Source organism: Oryzias latipes, chromosome 15 (assembly GCF_053564925.1).
Source record: "Oryzias latipes strain Hd-rR chromosome 15, Olatipes_Hd-rR_3.1".
In the NCBI taxonomy this organism is placed as follows: Eukaryota; Metazoa; Chordata; class Actinopteri; order Beloniformes; family Adrianichthyidae; genus Oryzias; species Oryzias latipes.
Genome location: NC_136251.1, coordinates 31,195,760 through 31,221,532, shown reverse-complemented (window position 1 = coordinate 31,221,532; position 25,773 = coordinate 31,195,760). Strand labels below are relative to the sequence as shown.

Sequence of the window (25,773 nt, the reverse complement as noted above, 5' to 3'; positions counted from 1 at the left end):
TGTGAAGCCAGAGCCGTCTGCTCTTTAGGACTGAATGATGGCGGTTGCTGTCTGCTTCACTCTACATGGGAAATCAGGGCTAAAGCGCTCACTCACAACGGTTGTGTTGCCGTCTTATTGACTCCAGTTTTCTGTTGTTCTTCTGTTCCTTTAAATCCTATTCTTCTGTTGAGACTTTGTGATTTCCTCCAGACTTTAAAATATGAAGAGTTCCAACTTGACTTAATCCCTTTCTTTTTTTTAAACTAAAGTTAAAATCTAGTCTTTCGATACTTTACTTTTTTGAACGTCTTGACAACAAATACTGCATAATTGCCATCAAACAAATACATATTTATGGTTATTCTTTAGCCATTTCTTATACTCCAGTAGTAACATTGAATAAAGGAAAATTTAAGAAACAAAAACTCTTTTCTTCTTGTTCATCTGAAACCGGTAATTTTTTTATATTTAAGAAAAAAGTGACCCCTGACCTTTGAAACAAATTAGCTTTAAAATGAATGAAAGTCCTAAATATTCCATCAAACCAAAGGCTTTAATGGAGATAACAGCTGTGTATTTGTAACGCTGCGGTCTAAAGCACAGAGCAGTCAATTGAAGTTCAATGAATCCATGTGAATGTTAACCATCGAATGTCCCAACCATTGACGTCTACGAGAACTAGAATAAAAGAGCGTGACGTCATCCGGCAACAAAAAATGAAATCAATTCAGTCGCCCATATGTCGCCATACGGACGCCGCCATGTTGGAGCCAGATGTCGTCAGAAAGCAGTGATTGGTTTAAGGTGGTTGAGTCAATGTTTCTTTGCCAACCACTTTCACCAGTAATATAATAATTGATGGATTGGGGATTGGGGGTCAATTGGGGATCAATCCGCCAACCCTTCGGTTGCTGGACGACCTGCTCTACCGCCTGAGCTAAAGTTCTGCCAGTAAGTAGTGATCATGTTGGAAGGCCACACCCCCACCACTTGAAAGCAGGCTATACTGATCAAAAGTTCTGAATCTTGGACATGGGGCCAGCAGGCTCCGCCCACTTTAATAGCTCTGATTTGTCAGTTTTTAACTTGGTTAACGAACTACAGGAAAAATAAATGAAGATCATCAAGAAGATCTTAATGATCATTCTGACCAATAGAGTAACAGCTGTTGATTTCTCTATAGAATCTATAGCATCTTGGCTTCAGCAGGTACTTCCTGTTTGGATTGCAAAGGGGGCGGGGCCACTCAGTCCAGTTCTCATATCAGTGATGAAAGTCAGGCAAGGAAAAAATCCCTGAACTTTTCTTTGAGCGATATGGCGGGCACAGAGCGAAATTTTGGAAAAATACGTGGTCTTAGATGCATTCTGGTGCATTCTGGCAGCTAGTTATTCACTTCTTTATCAAGAAACTAAGACTAATTGGAGCATCATGATTTGTCATTCAAACCCCTAGTTTGACTCTCCATTAAGGACTTGCTGGTCCTAAAAAAGAATTTGGAAAATTGCTCAAAGTAACACAATCCTACAATCTACGCTTTTCCTTAAAGCTGCAAAACATACAATTGCTAAAATATAGTAACATCAAAGCCCCAAATGGCAAAAAGAACACCAGTAACTATGATATTCTATGAAAATACCTCAGTTATTTATACATTATTTCTGCTTTAGAAATGACTGATGTACAACATCCACTTGCACTTTTTTCTCAAACTATAATTACATCAAAATATGGGATCTGCTTTAAACTATAATTCTATAACATAATACATCAATTCTTTAACACCAATACTAAGTAATCTGGGAAATATCAAAACAAACATACAAACTAAACTAAACATTGTAAACATTGTTTTTTAAGGGAGTGCGGGTCCAAACCATCAAATACTTATAATTAATGTCAACTATACTGAACTAAATCATGGTAATTAGGAAATACAAATAAATTAGATAGAGAAATGTATTCAAAATAAAAACTGAAACTCAAAACTAAAATTGAAATTATTTCAAAATGTGGTTTTGAGATTATTTTACACAAAAAAGTATTTGACCTACACTACCTTAAAAATCTTTTTTTTTTCCAGCCAAGACCACTTCAATTTGTTTTTTATCGTCTTCTCACAACTGAGGTCGTGACCACGCTCAATAATGACGATGCCTGCCATTATTTTAACACAAATTTGATCGCAAACTCTTCAGATGTGTTTGTGAAAGTTTAGCGTGGGTCCGCCAGTTTTGGTCTCTAGGGAAGCAAGTCACGCTGACCACGTGGTGCAGACAGAGCCAATCAGACCCGTCGACGCATCCGAAAGCAACTAAAACGTCCCGTCATTGGTCAATTAGGCCGGGAAGACGAGAGATGGCCACGACCATAGAGGAAGCGATCTGCGGAGAAATATAGAAAATAAAGCTAAAATTAGCTGATTTCAGACCATTTTCTAATCCGGAAAGCGATTTGTCCCTAGAGATCAGGTCTTTATTTCCCGGAAAGTACGTTCGGTTTGCTCAAAAACCCGGATTTCCGGGAATTCCCGGAAGACTTTCATCACTGTCATATACAGTCAGTGGTCCTAAAAAGGCCAAAAGCATTTAAAAATAAATCTATTTTTTCCATAGTCCTTGGTTTAGCTCCTCTTACTGTTGGATTCCTGCTCACTTGATACATTAGCTGAGTTTGAATAATCCACAGGAATAACCAGATTTAAACGCCAACAACTTCCTAGATGTGCTTTAGGAAACGAGTGATTTCCCTGGAAGAAATGCACCAAGATACATCAGATTTCCATGACCCCCCACTACGATCTAAACAGTAGAAACAAACACAAAAACTGCAATCCTTCCATGTTTTGCTTTGGATTTTTGTTAAACCACATGACAAAGACTCAAATCCCCCTCCAACTCTGTAATATGTCATCATTTTAAAAAGGTTCAAGCTGACAGTGGGTCTTTTTAAAAACATCTTAAAGAGGATGTCCAATGTATCATCTTTTAAAGGGGGAAAAAAGTGGTTCTTAGTGTTAAGTGTCACCGGCGATGGTGTCATCCCAACAAACATATCAGTAACACAAAGAGCAGCTCAGGGTCTCCTTAAATCACTCCAGAGTCAGATTTACAACCATTCTTCCACAGGGTCCAAATGCTGGTTGGCCTTCGGTAACCGATCCTTCCCTAAACCGTAGAACCCCCACCCCCCTGCTGCCAAAATGAATGTGTCAACAGAAAAACTGATGGGTTCTGGACAAATGGGAAACAATGAGCGATTGAATTACACTGCAAGAACAAAGTTCTCTTTGGGCACGAGTCCAACCATCAGTCTCACCCATCTCAAGGATCCATCTTTCAATCTGGCCAGGGGCCACAAGCCAAAGTATCAACAACTGTCCTGGTCCAGTTCTCAGATGTCACACTAAATGAAATGAACCCAGAGGAGAAGAAGCTTTTAGGATTCCAGAATGTATCTAGAAATACTTTGGGGGGTAGAAACACCATCAGGCTAGAAGTGGTTCCTTGTTGACCAAAACGCAGACTGATTCCATTCTTCCTGTCAGGAAGCTGTAGATCTGAATGAGATAAAAATCTCCAATGTTCTTCCCAGACGGACAGTAAAATGAAAAACCATGTTAATAGTTTTCCTTTAATAGTTAGGAAAACTTCAACTGTAAAGGCAAATAAAATATGCTTCTGTGGTGCAAATGTGAAACAAGTCTTAGGATGTGCACAAAATAAAATGCAATTAAAATAAAAATGAAGGTGCTTTGAACATTTTTCCTCCAACTGTGATTTAGTTCTTTAGTGTTGCCAGGGAAACTAGTGGACAACAGTCCTCCAGGGGAAAGCAGGCTCTTCAGTTACAAGAGGTCAATTAGGGGTAATTTCTTTGGCAGGAGAAGCGGTGGTCGACGTTCTCTTAGTGTGTTTTCTTTGTAGTCGTCTTTCAACAATGACAAATTTCACCTTTTTAATTAGCGACACGTAGCAAAAGCTTAGCTCTTGTGGATTTGTGTGGCTATGCCAGCCGTCTGTCAAAGCAGGACAGAAAATTTCACTTTAATGTCCTCAGAGATCCAAACAGCAAAGTAATGGAAGTGCCATCCAGCCTCCCTTTATTGTTTAGTGACCTGAATCCTTCTGCAATTTAAACAATTCCCAGAAGTCATTTCACATAGAAAATGTCCAAACCAATAGAAACTTTACGGATTTTGATGTTCATCCAGGGCTTAACCTTCCCAGCCCTTTAAAGTGTTAAAAAGAAACACTGAAGTCAGCAGTGAGCCTGATGCTTCATGAATATTAAAGACCTTTCAAAGCTGCTGCAACCCAGTTGCCTGAAACCTGGAGGCAAGTAGCCAGAGGCCACCCATCACAGTGGACAACCTAACATTGTGACGTGTTCACTGCCGGCACTTAAAGCATCAAAAGAAATCCCAAATATTTCCATAGAGCTCACTAAGCAATCCAAAAACAAGGAGAGATTCTATATCGCTAATTCAGGCAAATGACATTTAGTGAGGAGTTATTTAGATGCTATCGATGGCTCAGGTCTTTGTGCTTTGGGGATTAGAGACACCATGCCCGATGCTCAAAGGCGCCTTTGTGGCTGTAGTCTTTAGTGAGACCGGAGAGGCGCTCAAATGCCTGCGTGGAGGGTGTCAGTTATCAGGCATCCCACCATGCCCTGCTAATCTCAGGCCCTGCAGAGTTTCTGAAGCACAGCCAGCACGTCCAGCACCAGACTCTAGAGTTCCTCTCCAACCGGAGGGACAATGATGCATTCACAGGGAGAGCCACTGGACTGCCAAGCCCCTCTCCATAAGTGAGAGGCATAGGAACAAGAGGAAGCTCAGGGCTCTGGAGTACTACTAGAATGAGAATTCATCCGACTCATGCCTCAGACATCCTGCAGACACACAGGCTCAAGTCATAGATTCCTGATTAGTTTGATCCAGACTGGATGTTGCCGTCATTTGCACTACAGATGTCACTTTGTGAAAACATGAAGACTGTTGAGTGACATCTGATCCCTGAAGGCCACAACACTTTTACTTTTAAGATGCCCACAGGTACACTAGTGAGGTGATCAGAGGTAAACCTACGTTATAATGAACTAACCTGGAGCTATAATACACCCTAAATAAGGATTCTAGACGTTTGAATAAAGTTTGTCTGACTGACATCAGAATGGGACATTCCTGAAAAGGAGTTTGTGGTTAATGATTTAGTTTTTAAAGAGCCACTCTTTTGAAAATTGTGTTTCTGACATGTTCTTGTAGCATTTCTATGATGATGGAAGACCTATAGAAAGGAAATTCATCTTAAAATTGCATTTGAGTATTTCTTTTTTCAAATCGTTGTGAGTCAGGAGCAGATGAAAAAATGACGTCTGAAAAAGATGGTAAAGAAAACGCTGGGTGGACCACAAACGGCTCCGCTCTATTCTGATGCATCCACTTCTGGACAAATACATCTGCAGAAACTAGGTCCTAGGAAGCAACAACACAAGAAGTTTAAAGAACTTGTTAAAAAAAAAACAATCCATGGTCATAATTACCATGACCAAGGTTTGTGATGGTATAACAGACCATTTTTATCCATAGCAACCGGCCACAAAACGGGGAAAAAAGATGATTTTCAATGAGGGCAAGACCTGACGCAATATGGAAAGATCAAAATACGATTCCTCTCAGAAAAGTTGAACCCACAAACCTCAAACCTAACGGACAAACTTGTCTACTTCAACAGCTTGGATGTTTGCAGCGTCTCCCCAACAGTGATGGAAAAGTAGGTCAGACGAGCGCAGCTCCGTCCACACAAACACTCACTCGCCGTCTCTGATGTTTTAATTAAATCGTGATGAGCGGGACAAAGACAGAGCTGTGCAAAGCAGTAAAAATGTTCCTTCCAGGCGTCCAACTTTTAGGAGTTTGTCTGAAAGGAAGGGGGTAAAACAAAAGGCCATGTGGGCGCAGAGGGGGGGGCCTTAAAAAGAAGTGAGCTGTGGATTAGGGGTCCCGGATGAAGGGATGAATTAGATCTTGAATTAAATTGCGGCTGTCAGCTGCTCCTTTGGTGAATAGAGTTGGGCCATGGACGTCTTCCATCCCATATTTTCTCCAAACGCTTTGGCGCGGCGCAGCTTCCCTTTCGTCTCTGTGGCTTCCTTTATGCTTCAGTGGGAAGCAGCAACGCTGAAGGACCGTCGTAAATGCTTGGCTGGAGGGTTTCACAGACATCCATTCCATCTGTACCTCCCCCGGTCCCTCTGTATTGTTCTAGAGTAAGTAAGCGAGTAACGGAACCCCAAACGTGCAGCATCAAATGGTTACCGAGGCTGAAGTCTGTGGTTTGACCAAACCAATAGGAGCTGAAAGGCGCCGCTCTTCCCAATCACACGCCGTTTACCTTCTGGACAAACGTTTTCCATGAATCGGACGTTTTTTGCTCTAAACGTCATTTCTTCTACTTCTTTGGCCTACAGAGAGTCTGTCTGCATTCACACGGGGGGCCAACCCGCTCCATGTTTTTCTTTTTAAACAGAAACAAACCCCCCCCCCGTTCTGTTGCTGGGTTCACTGATTTGATGGACAGCAGAGAATAAGTGATCTTTCACAGTTGTCAAAGTGAGCCGACTCTCCATGAAAATGAACCCTGGTGTGAATCAAACCTGCAGGTGTGAAAGCGCCTCCACTGAGATGCAGAGTAACGGCTTTCCTAAAGCCCATCGGTCCCGACACATCTTTAGATCCACAAGTTGCTTTCAGTTAGCCAGCCTTCTCCGGGCAACACAATCCCAACCATTGTTTCTGTGGCGTCCCAACAACATGACGCTCAAACCCCCCCCCCCACACACACCGTCTTTTAGCACCGGGGTGGTACATCTCTGTCCTTCCTCACTTTATTGCAAACAACAAAGGAGACGTTCAGATAAAAGACGCCGACTTAACGGCCTTCAAGAGAACCCTGCCAACAAAATGATCTGGTTTCCCCGGGGCAATTAGCACTTACTTCCCCCGAGGTAGTCCTCAACAAGTTGTGGGGTCAATACTTCCCAGACCGGGCCGTGGCATGAAGAGGAGTCTCCGGCTGTCCTCTGTGAGGCGTCTCCAGCACGTGGGGGGCATGATAAATGATTCCCACCGCATCGTTTCCTTTCCAACAGGAAGAATTTAGGGCCAATGTTTGAGACCAATGGCAGTTCTGGCAGCTGGCGAGGAGCTGACAGAAATATGTGAATATAAAGAGGAGTGAAAACACATTAAATCATCAAAGTGCTGCTAATGTAGAAAGTCCCTCACATGGAAATCAGGTTTCCATCTGAACAAAAGCTGGAATCCTTGGATGAACTTTGGAGTTTTTTCTCTGAGTGACACCATTTTGTCTAAAAGGAGCAGAAACGTTTGGTCTCTTTTGGGGATTGATCAAACACCATTTGACGCTTTCACTTGTTTTAGTTTGAACGGTTGAAGCTCTGAAATGATATTTAAAAAACAGGAGAATAAGTCTAAACAGCTCTTTAATCTTTTATATGTAAATGTGATCATGGAGGGTTTGCCCCACAGTGGTGAGGAAGTAACCGCAGAGTTCCTTCACTCTGATTAGAGCTGAATAATTAGTTTTAATTACTTCCTGCTTTACCGCCACCTCCTGCAGTCATGCACGCAGAGAAAGAACAATGTTTGGCTTCTTTCAGGATTGAGGCGGGGGGGGGGGGTGTTAAGGGTGTGGATGGAAGGGGGGTGAGGGGGCCGTCTACCTACCAGACACGGTGTTTGCGTGTAAAATGTTCACGGACGCACACTTGAAACAGGAATAGAGCGGGGTCCTGCAAGCAGAGGGATCGTCGGAGTAAACCAGGACTTACAGGAGTGACAAAGCCGCCAATTAAGGGCTTACGTGTCTGCAGATCACAGACACTCTTTGTATTGAAGTAAAGATGAGTGGAGACGCGCTGCCGTGCACGTGAAAGTTCACGTTTGTACCAATGGTTAGGATGTCCTAATGGGAAAATGAAGGAGTAGGGCGGAAAACTGCAGGAGGATTCCAGGGTTCAAGTCTAAAGTTTAATTTGTTTTGGATTTGTCAACTCCACTAACCCGGCCTGAAAAAATGTCTAGACTTTTAGAACTTTAAATGGAAATAAAATGCAGGAGAAAACTGTTTTTGTAAAAAGATAATTGGTAGCTTTAACCGTTTTATCCAGAATCACTAATTGCCCCACTGACAGTGAGAATAATACCCCTGTAAGCTGCATTGACCCGAATAAATCATATTCTTAAATAGGATGTTCTACAGCAGCACAGCGTCTCCTTGTGTCTTTTTTTAATTACATCTGTTTCTGTGGAAAATGAGATTCGTCTGGTCAATGAGTCATGGTCCACTGAGGAGCTCTGGACTCTTGATTACTCCCTGTTGGTCTGCCTGTTGATCAAAGCGCTCCGCGAGGGATGGGATGGTCTGCACTCCGGACCTCTTTGTTAATTTCTACCAACCCAGGAACGCCGTTTTTCCCAGCAGGAACCAGCATCTGGCACAGGTTATCCAGACGTGGCAACTGCAGGTCGAGCTTTCCATCCGTGTTTAGTTGTTGAACCAGAGGAATGGTTTATTCCCAACTGCCCGTATGGACTGTCCCGTTTCAAACTAAAGCTTGTAAACAAAACCATGTGACTAAAGATCTCTTCAGTCATTGGCCAAGAATTACAAGGGCGAGGCCAATCATCTGGTGCTTCATTCCTACTCTGTTAACGTCCCGTGACTACCGGCTAACGTGGTCACTTTGGTCCAGTTGTTCCGCTCAGAGCACAGAACTTACTCGTACTGAGAAATCCCAAAAGCAAACCGAAGCTCAGACCGACTGGAAACTAACTGAGACCACCTCCAAAGACGGGTCCAAGAACGGTTCCTGGTTCTGGACAACGGTCCGCTTTAGACTGAAAATTTGTTCCGGATTATCGGAGGAAACTGGTTCACCAGTCTGAATATACCCTTAGCACCACGTGCATGCCCCGTGCCTGCAGTATTTGCTGTCGGTCAGTAAGGTGCCAGTATCACACCTTACTAATAACTATAGAGTGTGGAGTCAGGACGCTGTACGACAGCATCACTGCACTTCCATTGTTCTTAAAAATACTTCCAACGGTACACTTACCACACGCACGACAACGGTATATTCCATCTTCATGGCGTCCCTTCTCTATGGCCCTCCACAGACCAGAATATCCCAAAAACCCGCAGCCTTCGTACGGTTCAACCTCCCGGACGGGTGCCAGCGACTGAGGCTTCAACAGTTTCAACTATGACATAAGATATCTCCATCTAATCTCACTGAATCCTGTGAGTCACACTCTCCCATGTTGAGCTAATGAGCATTTCCAAAAAGCCACTTCACACACATCCGTCAGCCTTTCTCCACATAAAGGTAGGAATATGTGCAGTTAATGAGCCAACACAATCCTCTGGCCATACACGTCGATCAATAACAGGGAGCGGACCGGGTTAGATGGACTCTATCAATCACCTGGCACAACACACGACTCCTGCAGGGTTCACTCCCACGGAAACAGGATCCCTGGCGCTTTGTTCCCATCTCAGTGGTCATAATGCTTTCATTTCTAATGTGTTTGTTTGTGAGGTACCCCCGTTTGAGTGCAGAAGACGACGGTGATGTGCGGAGAAAGGGATGTAAACATGACGGCGGTTGCTGTGAAACCATCTAAAGTTGACCTCATGGCATCTCCAAACGTGCAAACATGGTGTTCAAGGTTCTATAGGAGACGTTTCATGGGAGAAACGCCGAGCAGTGACTGTTAGAAATGTTGCTGCAAGAAGTCCCTAAAAATAAATCAGACTTAAATACATTATCGACTAAAAAAAGAGTCTATGCTGTTGGGATTTCCAGGGTCATTCAGCAAGCTTTAAGAGAAAAAGATTCCAATTTTCAGATATGAAGAAAGGGGAGTTCTTCCCTAGAAAAAAACTCCAAAAAAGGCTATAAATCCAAGACACCCGATAGTTAAAACAAAAAAAGAAAACCCACAGAAATCCCCGTTATAAGTAAAGACTATTCAATATTTCTAGATTGACAGATTAATAGATGTAGGAGAATTTCGCTCTAAGTAAATCAAGGCGGTCTGAAGGATCCTTGACCTTTAATTAAACAGTAATCCCCTTTAACAGACAGTAACAGCGACTCAAATCCCTTCACACCCCCCCCCCCCCCCCCCATATCACAAACCTTTCTGCTCCTCCACCTCCATTGTGTTCAAAGTTAGAGCCTCTGAAAAGCAGGTAGCTCGCATTTCAAGACAAAGCCCAATCCTCCGTCAAAGAGGAGACGCTTTCCTACCCCAGCCTGCCATTTATCACCAGTAAACCTGTTTTTCTGCCCCCCCCGCCGCCCCAGATTTATCTTTCTGCACTGAAAGACAAAGATCGTAGGGAAAACTGTTGTTCTTGTAACCCTTGTGCTATCCTAGGCACGTTAACGTTGGGAGTGGGGTCATCTGGACCCCACAAAACCTCTTTTCTTCAATGATTTGTTATCTGCACTGGTGTCCATGGATTACATGAAATCCTCTTCACCTTTATCCACCTTTGTTGTGGTAGGGAGAACACGTCAATGTGAGGATCTGGACCCCATAGGATAGCACACCACCATCACAAACAGGATTAAAACACGGCCCGACCAGCTGAGAGCAGCAACAACTCCAATGTAAACAGACCTTTTACAGCAGACAGAAAGATGTTAACATGATGAAGACTCTTAAAACTAAAGGTCAAGCCATACGAACGACCAAGTGTTTGAGAACCCGAGGTTAAAACACACTTTGACCTTTGACTCAAAAGCCAGAGAAGAGTTTTGAAGGTCAAAAGACAGATTAACAAAGAGCCACTGATCCCTGTCATTCCTGTCAGAGTGAGAGCTCCCACTTTCCCCACACAGATCTCACCGCTTAGAGCCCCAACACGCCATTCTTTTATACGTCACATGAAAAGCTGGGGCAAAGAAAAATCCAGGAAAGTCTTTGAATCAACAACACAGACGCTAAAGCAAAGGCCGGCTGTCCCAGCAGTCAATGGCCTTCAGGTGTCGGTCTCACACCTGATGGGTTTCCACTGGTGTCTTCAAAACAGCACTTCCATTCAGGATCTGCTTTTGTCTGAAGGGAAGTCGACATGGATGCGTTGAGACGGCGTTCCTTCAGGCTGAAGTCACATGGAGGCCCTCAGCCAAATGGCATCCATTTAGCGTCTTCATCGGCCGTCTACCGGAGTCCTGCTGGCCGCACACGCCATCGCAGCACGTGGAAAACAACCCAAGCTTTTAGCTCAACAGGAAGCATGCGGCTTAAATCAAATTATCACATGTTTCACCTTGCAGAGTGTTTGAAAGACTGGCTTGTTCTCTGCACACTCAGAGGTATTTAGGCGCTTGGAGGCAGAGGGAACGAAATCCCCTTTTGGAAATCACAGCGCTGTTAGTTTACTGCATACTGATGGACTTCAGAAGAGGAAAAAAGTGCTGCTGCAGCAGGTTTGAGCCGAACACGACTCATGTCATCTGTGGCGATTCTGATCAAACACAAATTATGGAGGAATTTCAAATAACTACTGTATTCAGATAAAAGGTGAATTGTTAAGTTTTCATTTAACTCAACAGTAAAAACAGTTGCTCCTTCATACGAAGGTAAAAACATAAAAATGGACCATCCAACACTAGATATAATGAAGTTAGCTCCATAAAGATTTCTCCTCCTGTGAAAAAGCTGCACATTGTTCCACAGCAGCACAGACAGAAAAAAAGACGAGGAAAAGCTAATCAGATCATTGTCACAGGATGAAGAAGACAGACGGGCAATAATTCAGTTAGCTCTGCTGCGTACTTTCAGCCTCTGCAGCCTGGAAAAAACATCACCGAGCTGTGGCAGAAAACCTGCAGCTGCTAATGCCCGGAGTCTGCAAACAAACGCAGCATTTCTGGCAGATAAACGACGAGTTAAAGGAGTTTGAAGTAAACCGATGTCATCCTGGACCGTCCGTCGCTCATTTCTCTCCTAAACTGAAAGCTTTCTCTGCGCCCGCTGATGCATTTCTGCACGACGTCCCTTAGTGGGAATCTGCTTAGTGTTTGTTAAGAGTCCATCTGAAATGTGAGCAGCTCGTTTGGGGGGTGGGGGTTAACCCCAGCTTCCCTGTGACCCTTTCACCTGCCCCTGCCTCTAAATATGGGCCTGATTCCACCCAGATTTAGAGCTGAGGCCAGGCTGGAAGCAGAGATTCAGAGATGTTCTGGCGGACTAACTCAATAACAGCTGATCGCCTCTGCAGACACACGGGTCCGATTTCCCGCTTTAGCTTAATCAACCGTTAGAAACAATCAGTGTTCCTGCTGCCCGGCTGGTCCAGGTTCTGCATTTTTGCTGAATCTTGCCAACAGCCTCAAAGTGAAAATATTTTGTGCTAAAAGCAAACAAACTGAACCCAACAGCGCTTATAGGGTTCTGCTGGCTGTCCGGGTCCGTAGAGAGGAGCAGCTACATCTCAGGTGTGTCTCGCGTTTGTCATTGTTGTGTGCGGTCAGTGCACTTCCCCCTCAAGCGTTGTGCAAGTGTTCTCTACAAGAACATGCAGCATGCCCGCAGAAAAAGATATGCGTAAACATTTTCTCCTTACGGGTTCACTGGGACTACGCCCCCAACATGACCTGCGGGCCACCCGTGTGGGCGGCTGGGACTAAATGGTAAATGGCGTATACTTCTATAGCGCTTTTTACCCTCTTTCGAAGGCCCAAAGCGCTTTACAGTCACAGTCCCATTCACCCAAGCACACACACATTCACACACTGCTGGCCGCTGCCGAACACTGGCGCCAACCTCCCACCAGAGGCAAGGTGGGGTTCAGTGTCTTGCCCAAGGACACTTGGGCGTGCAAGGCGGGAATCGAACCTGCAATCTTAAAATCATGGGTCGACCGCCCTACTGCTGCACCACGGCCGGCCGCGGCACCACGGCACTAAGCTTTCCCCGATAACATCTGGACCTGAAAACCTCCCCCACATAACCAACACGGGTGAAGTTTGTGCAAACTTCATGCCCTTGGCGTTTCCCTGCTGCGGGGGGAGGGGAGGGGGGGGGGGACGACTCATGTTTGGCGCTTCAGCACCGGCACAGACCTTCAGACGGAGCCAGAAACAAAAAGATCAAACAAACGGAGGAGGAGGAGGAGGAAGAGCTGCAGGACATTCAGCTCTCATTTGAGACGAGGAACATTTGTGCACGAGGCTTAGAGCAGCAGAGCTTCTTTAATTTATGACCCCCCCACCCCCCAACCAGCAGAACGGCCTGCTTTTGTCAGTGGATGTAAAGATAACGGCTACTTTTACAGCTGCTTTTCCTCAAACATGTCATTCAGAAGACTCCCAACACCACCAGCTTCTGACATTTTTCAGTCTGTGAGGAAAGAATAACCCGTCCTCCCCCAGAGCAGGAAGCTACTTCTCTTCCTTCACAGCACGCTGCCATCCATGCCCGTGTTCAAAGAGCGCCACAGAGGAGCGGCGAGGGAGGCGGGTTCACTCAGGGCTCATGTGTCATCTGACCTCATTTCCAGATGGACCTGGGAGGTTGTAGGGGAGGCAGGGGTGTAGCTTTCACTGAAAGCCTTTCTTCACCTCCTCCAGAATGACAGGAGGAGCGGCGTCCAGACAAAACCTGCCTGGAAACCATCCACGGATGAATGACGGGCCAGCGGTGAGGTCACGCCGCAAAAATGCAAAAACGTGAAGTTCCATCTTCAATGGTGGATGACGGTTCATCACCGACAGATCGCAGCTTACAAAGATGCTCAAATCCAGAGAGGTAAAGCTGATCTACACATCAGAACCATTTAGGAATATAACCACAAACAGGAAAAAATAATAATAGCAATAATTCCGTAAAATTCATCACACTTTGTCTGAATACAAACTTCGTTCTGAAGACCCACCTCACACAGTAGCTCTCCATTTCAGCTCTTAGTGAGGGATTTCATCAGAACATGTTTATCTTTTTTAAGCAACACTACCCAGAGTGATGCAGATTATGATCCATGCATGAGGGAAACTACAGATTGGAATCACCGACCAATTCCTGTTGATTCTGATTAACGCCTTGCTTACATTTGCATTTCAGAAAGAGGATTTTCTTGGTCCTAAAAAGCCGTTTTCATAACAGCTTCAAATTCAGAGACACAAATTCGTAGATTTTAATCGGTTAATTAAAAATGTTTAATTCCTGGAGACGGCAAGAGTTAATCGCTTGCTGTCGCCAGCTCCACTTAAAATCTCCTAACTATTGGAGGGGCCCCTCCCCTTTGGCGTTCCAGACAGGAAGTAACTACTGGCTTGTTGGTCAGAGTACCCTTCTTGACTTGATACCTTTGTTTAAACGTGTTCTTGATAATCCGTATTTTTATATTTTTTCTGTAGTTCAATCTATTTTAGGTAGTAATAAACTGACCAATCAGATGACTCGATAAAAGTGGGTGGAGCCTGCTGGCCCTCACATCCAACGTTATAAATGTACAGATTTAAAGGTTGTGACCAAATTCCTTCCACACTCACTACACACTGCACTTTAGTCCGTTCACCATTTTGTAGCGCTGTCCCAATCAACATATTCCCAAATCCAGAAATTTCCCAGAAGTCTCTGCGAAAAACACATGTGCGTCGATGCTTACTTGATCGGCGAATATAGACCACAATGCATTGCGTCGGAACAATTTTTTTTTTGCCAAAAAATGTACTTTTTCTAATAAACCATGAATGTTTTTATCTTCAGAAGACAGTGGACTCCTAAATAATCGTCCCAAAACGCTCATGGGAATTAGATTTTAACTTTGTGAATGGCGGTGACGTCATATCCGCTGTTTAAAAAAATAAAATAAAAAGCAGAAAGTGAGCAATGGTGTCCTAATTTCTTTTAAAATCCAGGGCACTAGATAGTCCACACTATTTAGTTTTTTAGTAGTTAGGGCGGGAATTCGGACATGGCCCTGGTGTAGCCCACTTTCAATGGGTAGGGGTGTGGCCTTCCATCAAGCTCACCCTGAGTGGTTGCCGTAGAAACGATGACTCAGACCAACCAATCACTGCTTTTCACGATGTCTGCCTCCAACATGGCGGTGTTGGGTTGGAGGATGTCAGTCGATGGTTCTAACCATCCAGGTAATCATCCATTTCTCCAGGAAATGTGTAGATTTGGGATTTAATCTGGGATATTCCCACCCCCTCCCAGCAGACCCCATGGACTCCTTTGTCGTCGTGTTTGGAAGGTTTTGCAGCAGATTCTCTCCTCTGTGACTGACCAAATGAGTCGTTGACGTCATGGCGTCCTCGTCGTGTTTTGTTCAGCGTTAAACATTGTTCCGCAGGATGGCGGTCTGTCCTGGAGAACGGAAGCAGAGCGATCACGCCAACACAATTCTCTGGTCACATCACCCAGATCTGCTGAGAACAAAAGTCTTTTCCCATAAAAAACAAAACAACAATAAACGTGGTGATCTGTGGATTTCATGACCTAAGACAGGATCTTGTAGCTGCAGATCTATTTAATCCGTCATTTTTGTTTACAAGTCTGGTTCCATATTTGCAGCGTGGCGGTAAAATCCTCTTTGGTGTTGAACAGGATGAGGTCTCCAATCACAGGAAGTCAGCATCCAAACAGCTGTCAGCCTTCACCTCCAACTGTTGTCCGGACCCACAGAGAGGGAGGAAAGGCAGGGCCGCGACCCTGTCCCACCCGGGATGAGCACGCAGAGGGGTGACGGTTCAAGTCTGCGTGTGCGCAGCAGGAAGTAACAACAAAACCTGCATTTCCCCCGCCGTCTGGCACACGGCGGTGACCCGGAGGCCTCCGCGAATGATGAGGAACAACACATTTCTGTCCGTCATCGCCACACCAGATAAGGACAGGAAACGGCGTCCTGTGTGCGCTGGCTGCACCTGCACACAGCGCCTTATTGTCCAACCACAACCGTGTTTGTCCTACGTGTGGAGTGACCCGCCGGTTCTGGAGCAGGGAGCTGCCGACAGAAACCCAAAACAACGGCTACAGATAAGGCCTGAATTTAACTTTATTTAGACACTTCGTGGACACAATCCCACAAAAAAAGCAGAGGAAACTCCAACGTCGTTTTATTATTACAGTATCAGTTTATACTAGCACGGATCTGTTTAAGACACTAAATCTTTAATGTCTTGTTGAGTCATTTATGTGTCTTTTTTCTCGTTTGTTTGATCCGATATCTAGTGAGCTGGAATTGCACCATCGTGTCTTTTCTCTCTGGAATTTCAAAGTCAATTTGATCCGGAAAACTTCTTTTTTAGGCTCAATCTCTAATCAACCCATTTTTTTTACATATTTTTCTGCAGAAGTCTTATTTGTGAACGACGGGATGGTTTTATTTCAACAAACAAAAGCTTGGTGAAAGAAAATGTTCATCATTTTTAAGAGAAATGCATCTTTATGTGTGATAGATGGTTATGGTGTTGCAGTGGAAGGAAATTATGTATTTGGTTGTTTTGCAATTTGTTCATGTATCACAAGTTATACCGTCATCGCAATAATGATCACTAATATTGAGAGTTTTCCTCATATCGTGCAGCCCTAGTGGAGTCTTTGATTTATTATCACGACTTAGTTAAAAATCTATTTGATTGATTGTAATAAACAGTAGAAACCTGCGACCGTTTGATTCGTTGGCGTCGGTTCCGGCCGACTCCTAACATCCAGACCGGATCATTGTCGGGTTTCTAAGGCGACATCACGGCCCGAACAGCCTCACCGTGTACAAGCCGGCCTTTTACATTCTAACAGTTGGTTCAAACCTCAACATTTTGGTCAGATTTGTTTTGGTTTATTATACAATTTGTGCTTTAAAAACGACAACAAACTAAAGGTTTGCTAACAAATAGGCAACAATGAAGGAAAAGCTTTCGGCTCCTTCGTACCAACGACACCGTCAGCGTGAACAGACGGGCCGTGCAGCAGAGATGCAACGGTTCATTGGGGTGAAACACTTTGGTTTTGAACCGTGGCGTCTCCAATACGTTCTGGTCAGGAGGCCAGCAGAACCACTAATGTTGAACCCACAGAACGGCGCTGCGGCACACTTCAGAGAGCCGCCACTCAAGCGGACTCTGGCACAGAACGGATGGCGTGCTGTGAGCAGACTGACGAAAACGCAGCGTGCAGCAGACGTAAACCACCGGAAAGTGGACAGGCCGCCAGGACTCCTCCTTCTGAAGATTTCTGAGTGAGCGGCGTGGTTCTCAGGATGCTTCCTCCAACCATCGCATCAAAACTCTTCTTTTGATGAACACGTCAACAACACGCGTGTGGCCGGGACTTTTCTGTCATCTGTATCCTTCATGCAGGAGAAAATCTTCCGTTTGCTTTGAGCAAACCTCCAGAACTCTGAAGGGATTCTGCAGCATCTCCTCAGCTTCAAAGGGAGGTTCAGACCGAGGACAGCATGAGGAGGATGGGGCCCTGAAGGATTGTGGGTAGAGTTGTAAAAGTGGGGCGGAGGAGAGGAAGGTGAAACGGAGTGAGAGGCTGTTTCTGTTAACCAGCATCAAGCAAACTTGTTGTTCGACACCCGCAGCCTTCAGCTCCGACAATCACCGTCTGCTGACGCACAACACCAACCAGGGGAGCTCATCGTGGCAGCGTGGTGGAGCGGCAGGCCAGAGGTCAGCACGGAGGTTTCAATCAGGATGAATTGAGAGGGGAAAGAACTGAAGACTAACGATTCAGACACGTTTTGTTCTGTTCACACGGCTGAGGAAGACCTGAACATAAACCAAAGTTCTTCTTTGGTTGAATCAATTCCAGACTGGCTCCTTTCTTCGGATGCTCATCTTTGGGATGGAGATCATTCGGAAACGGATTCTCATCTTTTTCCAGGTTCCGGTTCTGGGCTGAACTTCTAAAAGGAGGTTTTAGAGAGTTTAGGGTCTAACCTCTCGTTTGAATTTATACTCTTTAACATCATTTCATAAATGTTTCTTTACCTGGTTTTCGTGAGTGTGGATCCAGCCGTTACATTTTCTAAATACTATAAATGAGCAACAAGATAAAAAATAAAACGACTATTTTCCAGAAGAAAAGTCACACGAGCCAAACAAAGCATCACAATGACAAAAAATATCACAGACAAGTCGCACTTTTGGTTCTGCTGCGTTCACACCGAACCGGATTCACATCTGCTGCCTCTTTTTTGACGTCCATCCGACTCAATGCTGGTCCCAAAATTCTCCTCGTTTGATTTGGACTGCGCTTCTTCTTCTTCTGCGTTGCTGTCAGTAGCAAATGACAACTCACCTACAGCGCCCTCTAGTGGTCATTGGTGGGAAAATAATAAATATGTGAAGAAAGAAATCCCAGATGATTCACTCCTGAGTATAAGTCGCACCCCTGGCAAAACTATGAAAAAGAAAAAAATTGAAAAAAAATATGGCAATAAAAACCTGTAATTGGTCATTAAATCCAGAATAATTAATCCATGAATTGATTTTCCTATAGGGAGTTTTTGACAGAGCTTTTTACGGTATTCAGAGTTAAAAACAATCATAATTTCCTTCAAAATGTCCCACTTTTTTTAGATCTCTGGTTTTGTGAAAATAAAACATTTATGGCTTTTTAATGGAAATATTCAGAAAAATAATCAACATTACCTTAACTAGCAGATTCAATACTAATATTATCTGCAGCTCTACCCAATCCTGACATAAAAATGTATGATTAAAAAACAAACAAAAGAAAAAACCCCCAAAAAGTTCAGTTCTGTTTGTTTTGTGGGGAGAAATTCGTCGTGGTGTTTGCGGCTGTCTGGACTCCTCCGTGACGCTCTGTAGAAGTGTCAGGAACAGAGGAATCGAGGTTACATCTTCCTCTGCTTTGACAGCCGAGAGGACAAATGTGCTGCAAAGCAGAACTGCTGCGCTTGTTCGACAGCCACAACGCATGATCACATTTTCAAAGGAACCAGGAAGCTGTGAAAGATTCACAAGACTCCAGCAAAAGGCAGAAGGCGGTGAAGCCAGCCGCTCCCTTTCAGAGTAAACCACCAAATGAAACGGATCTGCAGTCCTTGGAAGCTGCAGGCTCCACGCACCGCTGAGGACCTGCCAGACGTCACTGCAGTTGTAATGCTGCTGTGATGAATTCATGAATGCCTCGGGATACAAAGAGTTAATGGCTGCTGGGATTATGCAACGGCACGCCAGACGCCTTTCTCTGCCCCTGCTCCTTTATTCCACGTTGCTTCCCAAATGGGCCAAAGCCAAGCGAGGCATTCCTGCACGTTCCAGTCAAACGCATTGAAATGCAGCGGCGCTCGTGCTTTTGCAGAGACGTGGGAACGGGCCCGAGCGGCGGTTCTGCAGGAGCGCTCCCCTCGCCGGGCCTCACACCTGCCCTGCAGGGGAAACGCTCTTGGAAGGGTTTACTATTTTCTGGAGAGGCTTACATCAGCAGGGTGTCATACTGTCGGTAGAAAGAAGGTAATCTTCAGGAAGAACAGGAGGGCGGGGCTCCCACCTGCAGCAGGTGAGGGACACGGAACCGCGGTTAAAAAGGGGGACGTGATGCAGGAAGTCCTCCTCACAACAGCTGACCGTCTTCAGTTTTCAGAAGGTCTTTTTCGGAACCGTTATGACGGATGAGGCACGGCCCGGTGACGCCGCCAAATAAAAGGAACGCCAGAACGTAAGACAGGATTCAAAAATCTATCTGAAATGGATTCTCCAACAGAAAACTTTGGATGAATAAATGATAAATACTGGGAGGACACTGGAGGATTCCACCATCACAGGAATATAACCCACTGTAAAAAGACCAAGGTTCATCCATTTAGATCATTATGATTACACACAATACTCCACATGGATGCTAATTAGGCACGATTAATCGCAAATGTATCGTTATCGCAATATCACGCTTTTTGATACGCATGTCGCAAAAGCTGCAAGACGTCTTTGAAGTCAGCAGATGATTTTTTGACGGACGGCAGCCGGACAGAAAACGGAGGAGATGGCGGCGACAAGAAGACCAGACACGAGAGAAGGAGCCGCCACGTCTGTAACCTCTGAAACGCTGCAAGAAGATCCTCCCTCGAGAGCGGCGCTCTGTTTAACTGAGTGTAAGTGAACTGCACACGCAGAGAAAAGCGGGCTGGAGCCTAAATCTGAATCAGCGCGGCCGGATGAACGAGCCAACGGGAAAGCCTCCCACAGTCCCACAACCCCCCGCTGGAGTTCCTGCTGCACAGAACCTTCCAGCAGAACCCAACACCAGAACCTTCCAGCAGAACCCAACACCAGAACCTTCCAGCAGAACCCAACACCAGAACCTTCCAGCAGACAGAGTTCCCCTAAACTACAACAGAGGAGCCCTCACGGTGGGTTTAACTGCATGCATGTGGACCTCGGCGCCTTTCCTTCACATCTGGCTGCAAACAAAACAAGAGTCTATGAAAATACACCCCCACCCCCCCATTAGACCTCAGCTAATCCAGAACCAGCTTTCCATCCAGATGAGCTCAGAACAAAATCGCCGTTTGAAACCTGAACGGCGGTGAACCGAGATTCGCCAACAAGCGGCGTGCGTGAACGCCGACAACATCCTGGTTTTCAGGCTGGACGCTGCAGCACAGCAACAGTAAAAGAGCTGAAGAGTTCAGGAACGCAGACTAAAGCAGGAAGCTCGGTAAAGAATAAAAGCTCCCAACCATACGGTTAAAAGAGAAACAATGAAAAAAAAAACAGATTATTAAATATTTGAAGAAGAAAAAAAAGAATAAATAGATCAAAATAAACACCTCAACAGATTTAAAAACTATAGGAACTTTTTAAAAACAAAGTACAAGTGTAAAATTTAAATTACACAATAATTCAAAGCAGTGGTCTTTCCATTATGTGATGCAGTTTTAATCCAAAACCATGTGTGGGTTTCTAGGACAGTTTCTGCAGAGCGGCAGGAAATCATCCCAAATTCTCCTCCAAGTTATGGGCGGGACTTCCCCTTCTTGTTGCTGAGAGCTCTCCGTTTACATGCCCTCCTGCTAGCTTACAGCCCCCCACAACCCCAAACTAACATTAGCAGTGCATCAAAAATGCAGAGCAACATTTTTAGCCATCCAGCCGTCCGGTTCTGATCCAGATTCCAGGAAAACAAATGTCCTGGATTTACCTGTCTGATCAGAATGGGGCGCACCAGGAGGCTTGTAGCTCCGCCCACCGTCTTTATTCGTCACAAATGTCTGCTTCAGAGTCAACAATTTGAATAAAGAAATCCTCCGAAATGCAATTTTGAGCTTTAAGAGTGAAATCCACTGAAGCGGTGAAACATCTCCTCATGTGAGAATTGATGCCATGACCTCCCAAAAACCACGGTTCTGGAAGCATTTAGACTCCTCCCCTTTCTTGGAGTCTGGTCATTCCGCGTCCATCAAAGCAAAACGTATAAGAAAGACGTAAATATTTTATTTAGATAAACGTTGTGTTTCATATTTGCAGGAAAAGCATCTGCCACCAAAGAGTCATGAAATCCCGGCACTTCCGGTCTGACTGAACATCATCCGTGTTTTTATCTCCAGCTCCAAACTTTGCTTCACGTGTTTCAGAATGAAAGAGTCGAGCGGCCAAACAGCCTCCAGACGCGCAGATATGCAGAAACGCCAAGCGTGCAGATGTTTGCATTAAGCAGCAGCTGCTGCTGCGTTCATGTGAGGATGAACCAACGTTTCCTCTGACGTGACAGAAAAATACGGTTTCTGGTCTACGAGCTCCTCTGATGGATCCCATCAGCGCTTTTCCTCCGGAGAATTCCAGCTGGAGCCAAATGTTTGGCCCCGCGGCAAAGCAGCAGATCAGAGGAACCACTAGGGTCGTCTGGGGCGGTCCGCTTCAGGACCACAGTTTGGGTTTCTGCGGCCGGGAGGGGCTCCTGAAGGAGCAGGACTGGCGTGACTGAAGAGGGCCACACTTTTAGCAACACAAACCCCGCATCCCCGGCCCGGACGCCGCCGCACAGACGCCGCATTCATCCCAAAACGGCACCGGGAGCAGACCGGGGGAGGGGGAGTTAGGGGCCACACTGCAGGAATGTCTCAGCTCCAAACATCACAGCAGAACGGAGACTACAGGCTGGATCCCACAGGATCACTGTGTTCCAGATCCCGGCGTACCTGATCCCACAGGATCACAGGGAACTGGATCCCCCAAGATCACTGTGTTCCAGATCCCGGCGTACCTGATCCCACAGGATCACAGGGAACTGGATCCCACAAGATCACTGTGTTCCAGATCCCGGCGTACCTGATCCCACAGGATCACAGGGAACTGGATCCCACAAGATCACTGTGTTCCAGATCCCGGCGTACCTGATCCCACAGGATCACAGGGAACTGGATCCCACAAGATCACTGTGTTCCAGATCCCGGCGTACCTGATCCCACAGGATCACAGGCTTCTGGATCCCACAGGATCAGGATACTGGATCCTGCGAGGTCACAAAATTCCAGATCCTGAAAGACCACAGCGATCTGGATATGGCAGGATTGCACTGTTCTGAATCCCACAGGATCCCAGCATTCCGGATCCCAGCGTACCGATCCCACAGGGTCACAGCGAACTGGATCCCACAGGATCACAGGCTTCTGGATCCAACAGGGTCACAGCGAACTGGATCCCACAGGATCAGGGTTCTGGATCCTGCAAGGTCACAAAGCTCCAGATCCTGAAGGATCACAGCGTTTCCCATGCAGCTGCACGTGGACTGTGGTGGACACGCCTCCGCCATAATTAATACTGGACGTTCTCCGTGATCGGTTCCGACGTTACAGACAGCAGAACCTGACACCATTGGCAGGACCAGGACCTTTCAAAATAAAATCCTAATCTGGTGATGATCTGGTTTTGATCTTTTGGGTTCTCCTCTTTGTAAAAATGTTCCTTAAGGGATTAAATCCCGCATAAAAACACCTTCAATTGGGTTTTAATCTAAACGCGTGATCCCCCCCCCCCCCACCCCGTGGGGGAAGGGCCCCCCAACAAAGTTTTCCTGAACTCCTTTCTTTCGTTAATTAGAAAAGGACGAGGGCGGGAAACAGTCTTTTGGACGGTTCCGTTTACCGAGCCACCGAAGCGCGAGTTCGATCCCCAGAACCGCAAACGTTGGGGTTTTCTGGCTGTGGTCCGGTCACGGTCGGTACCCACCTTGGAGGCTGAAGAAGCCGAGCAGCCACGCCGCTGTTCCCGGGGCTCTGCCGCTCCTGCGGCGGCTCTCCGTCCCGGTGCTCCGCAGTTCTCCGGTCATGTTCTCCAGTGGGAACCCGAGGCGCCTTCGTGAAAACAGATCCGCGCGCAGCCGCGTGCGAACAGGTCCAAACCGGCGCTGCAGCCGGCGCGATCCCCCTCGGGAGAACGAACGGCGGGCTCACCTGGTTGAATGGGGGTGGGGGGCAGACGCATGTGGGACCGACGGTTCACGGGCCGAGTTCAGGCTGGGCTGAAGCCCGGCGGAAAGTTAGGAGCGACGCGGAAACTTCAGGGATCCTCGCGGAGCGGCTGTCCGCGCGCATCCCAGCCGCGTGAGCCGAGTCTGAGCCGCCGCCGTCCTTCAGCACCGAGAGCCGCCAGACCAGAGCAGCGCCGCGCGACACTTTCAGACACACCGACTGCAAGTTAACGTCCTCCCACCACCCGCCGCCGCCGCCGCTGCTGCCTCCGCCTCCTCCTACTCCTCCATGGGTCATTATTCATTTCATTTTCAGCGGGGGGGTCAAGTTAGCGGAAATCCGTAGGGTAACATCCTCTTTGTATGTTTCAAAATAAAAGCCCAACGCAAAGCACTAAATTTTTCTTACTTTTTGTTCACGTTTAGAAAAGAACTTTACGTAGTTTACAGGAATTACTTCAATTTTTTACTAAACTGTAAACTTATGTCAGTGAAAAAATTAGAAATGAATCATCTTTTTCCTTTCGTCTGATATAAAAAATTGTTCTCCTCTTTCATATTGTTGGTCGTAATTTCATTGAAATTTAAGGCTAATCTAATTCTAAGCTTCCTGTAAAATACAAATAAAAAGTTTCACATTTTGCACAAACTTTTAACTGTTTTCATTTATACTCTTTTTTGTAATGTTTGTGATATGTTTTGTTTTAACAATGTACAATTGAACACTTTTAATCTATTTTTATCGGATTATTTACGTGTTTTATTTTCGGTCATTGTATGGGCACTTTTTACAAATACAGTTTATTATTATTATGTTACATACTTATTGTCAGACTAGTTAGTATTCAGAGATTATTTAACTTAATGTTAATGTGTTTAAATTAAACTTAATAACAATAACTTTTTGTTTTTAAAAGGCTGCTAGAAGTTGAAGCTGGGGTAACTATGGTGCACTGGGGTTCTGTCCTCTTTTCTCTTCTACTTCTACCCTTCCTCTCCTCTATTCTTGATCATCATTCATCATTTAGTTTTCCATGTCTCTGTTTGGTGCAGTGATTCATGTATTGTCCCTCTTTCCCTCTCCCCTCCTGGGGAGTGGGAGTGCTTCCAGACTCCAGTTGGCTCATCCGTGCTCCAGTTCCTGACCGTTTACCTCGTCTCTGCTCCTGCTCCTACACCTGGCTGTGGTTCCTGTCTCCGGCTCGACTCGCGCCTTTGACTGTCCCCCCAACCACGGCTGGATGAAGCTCATCTGCTGGACTTTTATATATGTAGTTGTAGATTTAGATAAGTTAATTCTTCTCTAAGAGTTCTGGTAAATCGCCTGTCCGTCCTGGGGGAGGATCCCTCCTTCATGTGGACACCCCTGAGGTTTCTTCGTTTTTTCCAGAATCCGGTTTTTTTGGGAGTTTTTCCTTACCGCGAAGGGGGGTCTAAGGGCAGTGATGCCAGTATAGCTTAGTCAGTTTGTTAGTTCATTTTAGTATTTTTCTATTGAACTCTTTGTATTCGTGATCCTTTTGAGTTCACGTTTTACTTCGAAGCCCATCGAGACGACTGTTGTTGTGATTTTGGGCTATACAAATAAAATTGAATTGAATTGAAAATTGAATATATTTATTTTACTTTGACAGCAGTTAACACAAGTTCATTTAAAAAATCTCCATTAAAATCCTCCCGATTCAGTAGATTTACCTGAAATAAAGAATTTTTAAATCATTCTGACTTCGGTCTGCCGTCACTCATTTTCTTTTTTTCACTATCAAATATAAACTGACGTTGGTTATAATCCAAATATCTGTATCATGTAAACAATGTGAAATCATGGGATTCTAATAATAAACCACTCTGACAGTAGATTAGACATTTATTATAATTTTACTCAGTTCATGTTAAATATATAAACATACAAGAAGACAATAAAACTCCAAACTAATTTTTTATTCATTTTGTTTGCATTTCCGGTCAAAGTGGGGGGATGAAGGGGCCACATTTGGCTCTGGGGCCTCAGGCTGCAGATCTATGCTTTAGTTCAACATTACAAACTACATCCTGTATAAAGAGGCTAAACTTTGTTCACTTGACATGTCATCCTCACTTTCCTACTGGAGTCACTTCCGGTCCTCATTCCTGACGGACGAACTACGTTCAACAGCGCCACCCTGTGGTCCAGACGATCTGCTGCAGCTCAAAGCAGCATCAGAATGAGGAATAAAGGTGATTGATGACTTTAAACGTAGCATGGTTGTTGGTTCCAGACGGGCTGGTCTGAGGATTTCAGAAACTAGTGATCTACT

The 25,773-nt window shown here is 45.3% G+C and overlaps 1 protein-coding gene across 3 annotated transcripts in view; it reads right to left on the bottom strand.

Annotated features, from left to right (window-relative positions):
• Positions 1–23,825, bottom strand: part of ptk7b (protein tyrosine kinase 7b) — a 54,079-nt gene extending 30,254 nt beyond the window's left edge. Inside the window, exon 1 of one of the 3 annotated variants that reach the window (XM_023963079.2) lies at positions 23,236–23,825. In XM_023963079.2, coding sequence (XP_023818847.1) covers positions 23,236–23,335 — 100 coding nt within the window. In that variant the 5' untranslated portion in view covers positions 23,336–23,825. Of the gene's footprint in view, positions 1–5,684; positions 5,728–23,235 lie in introns of those variants that run through there. The other 2 variants (XM_078931569.1, XM_078931568.1) reach the window with 2 other exon arrangements.
• Between the last annotated feature and the right edge of the window lie 1,948 nt (positions 23,826–25,773).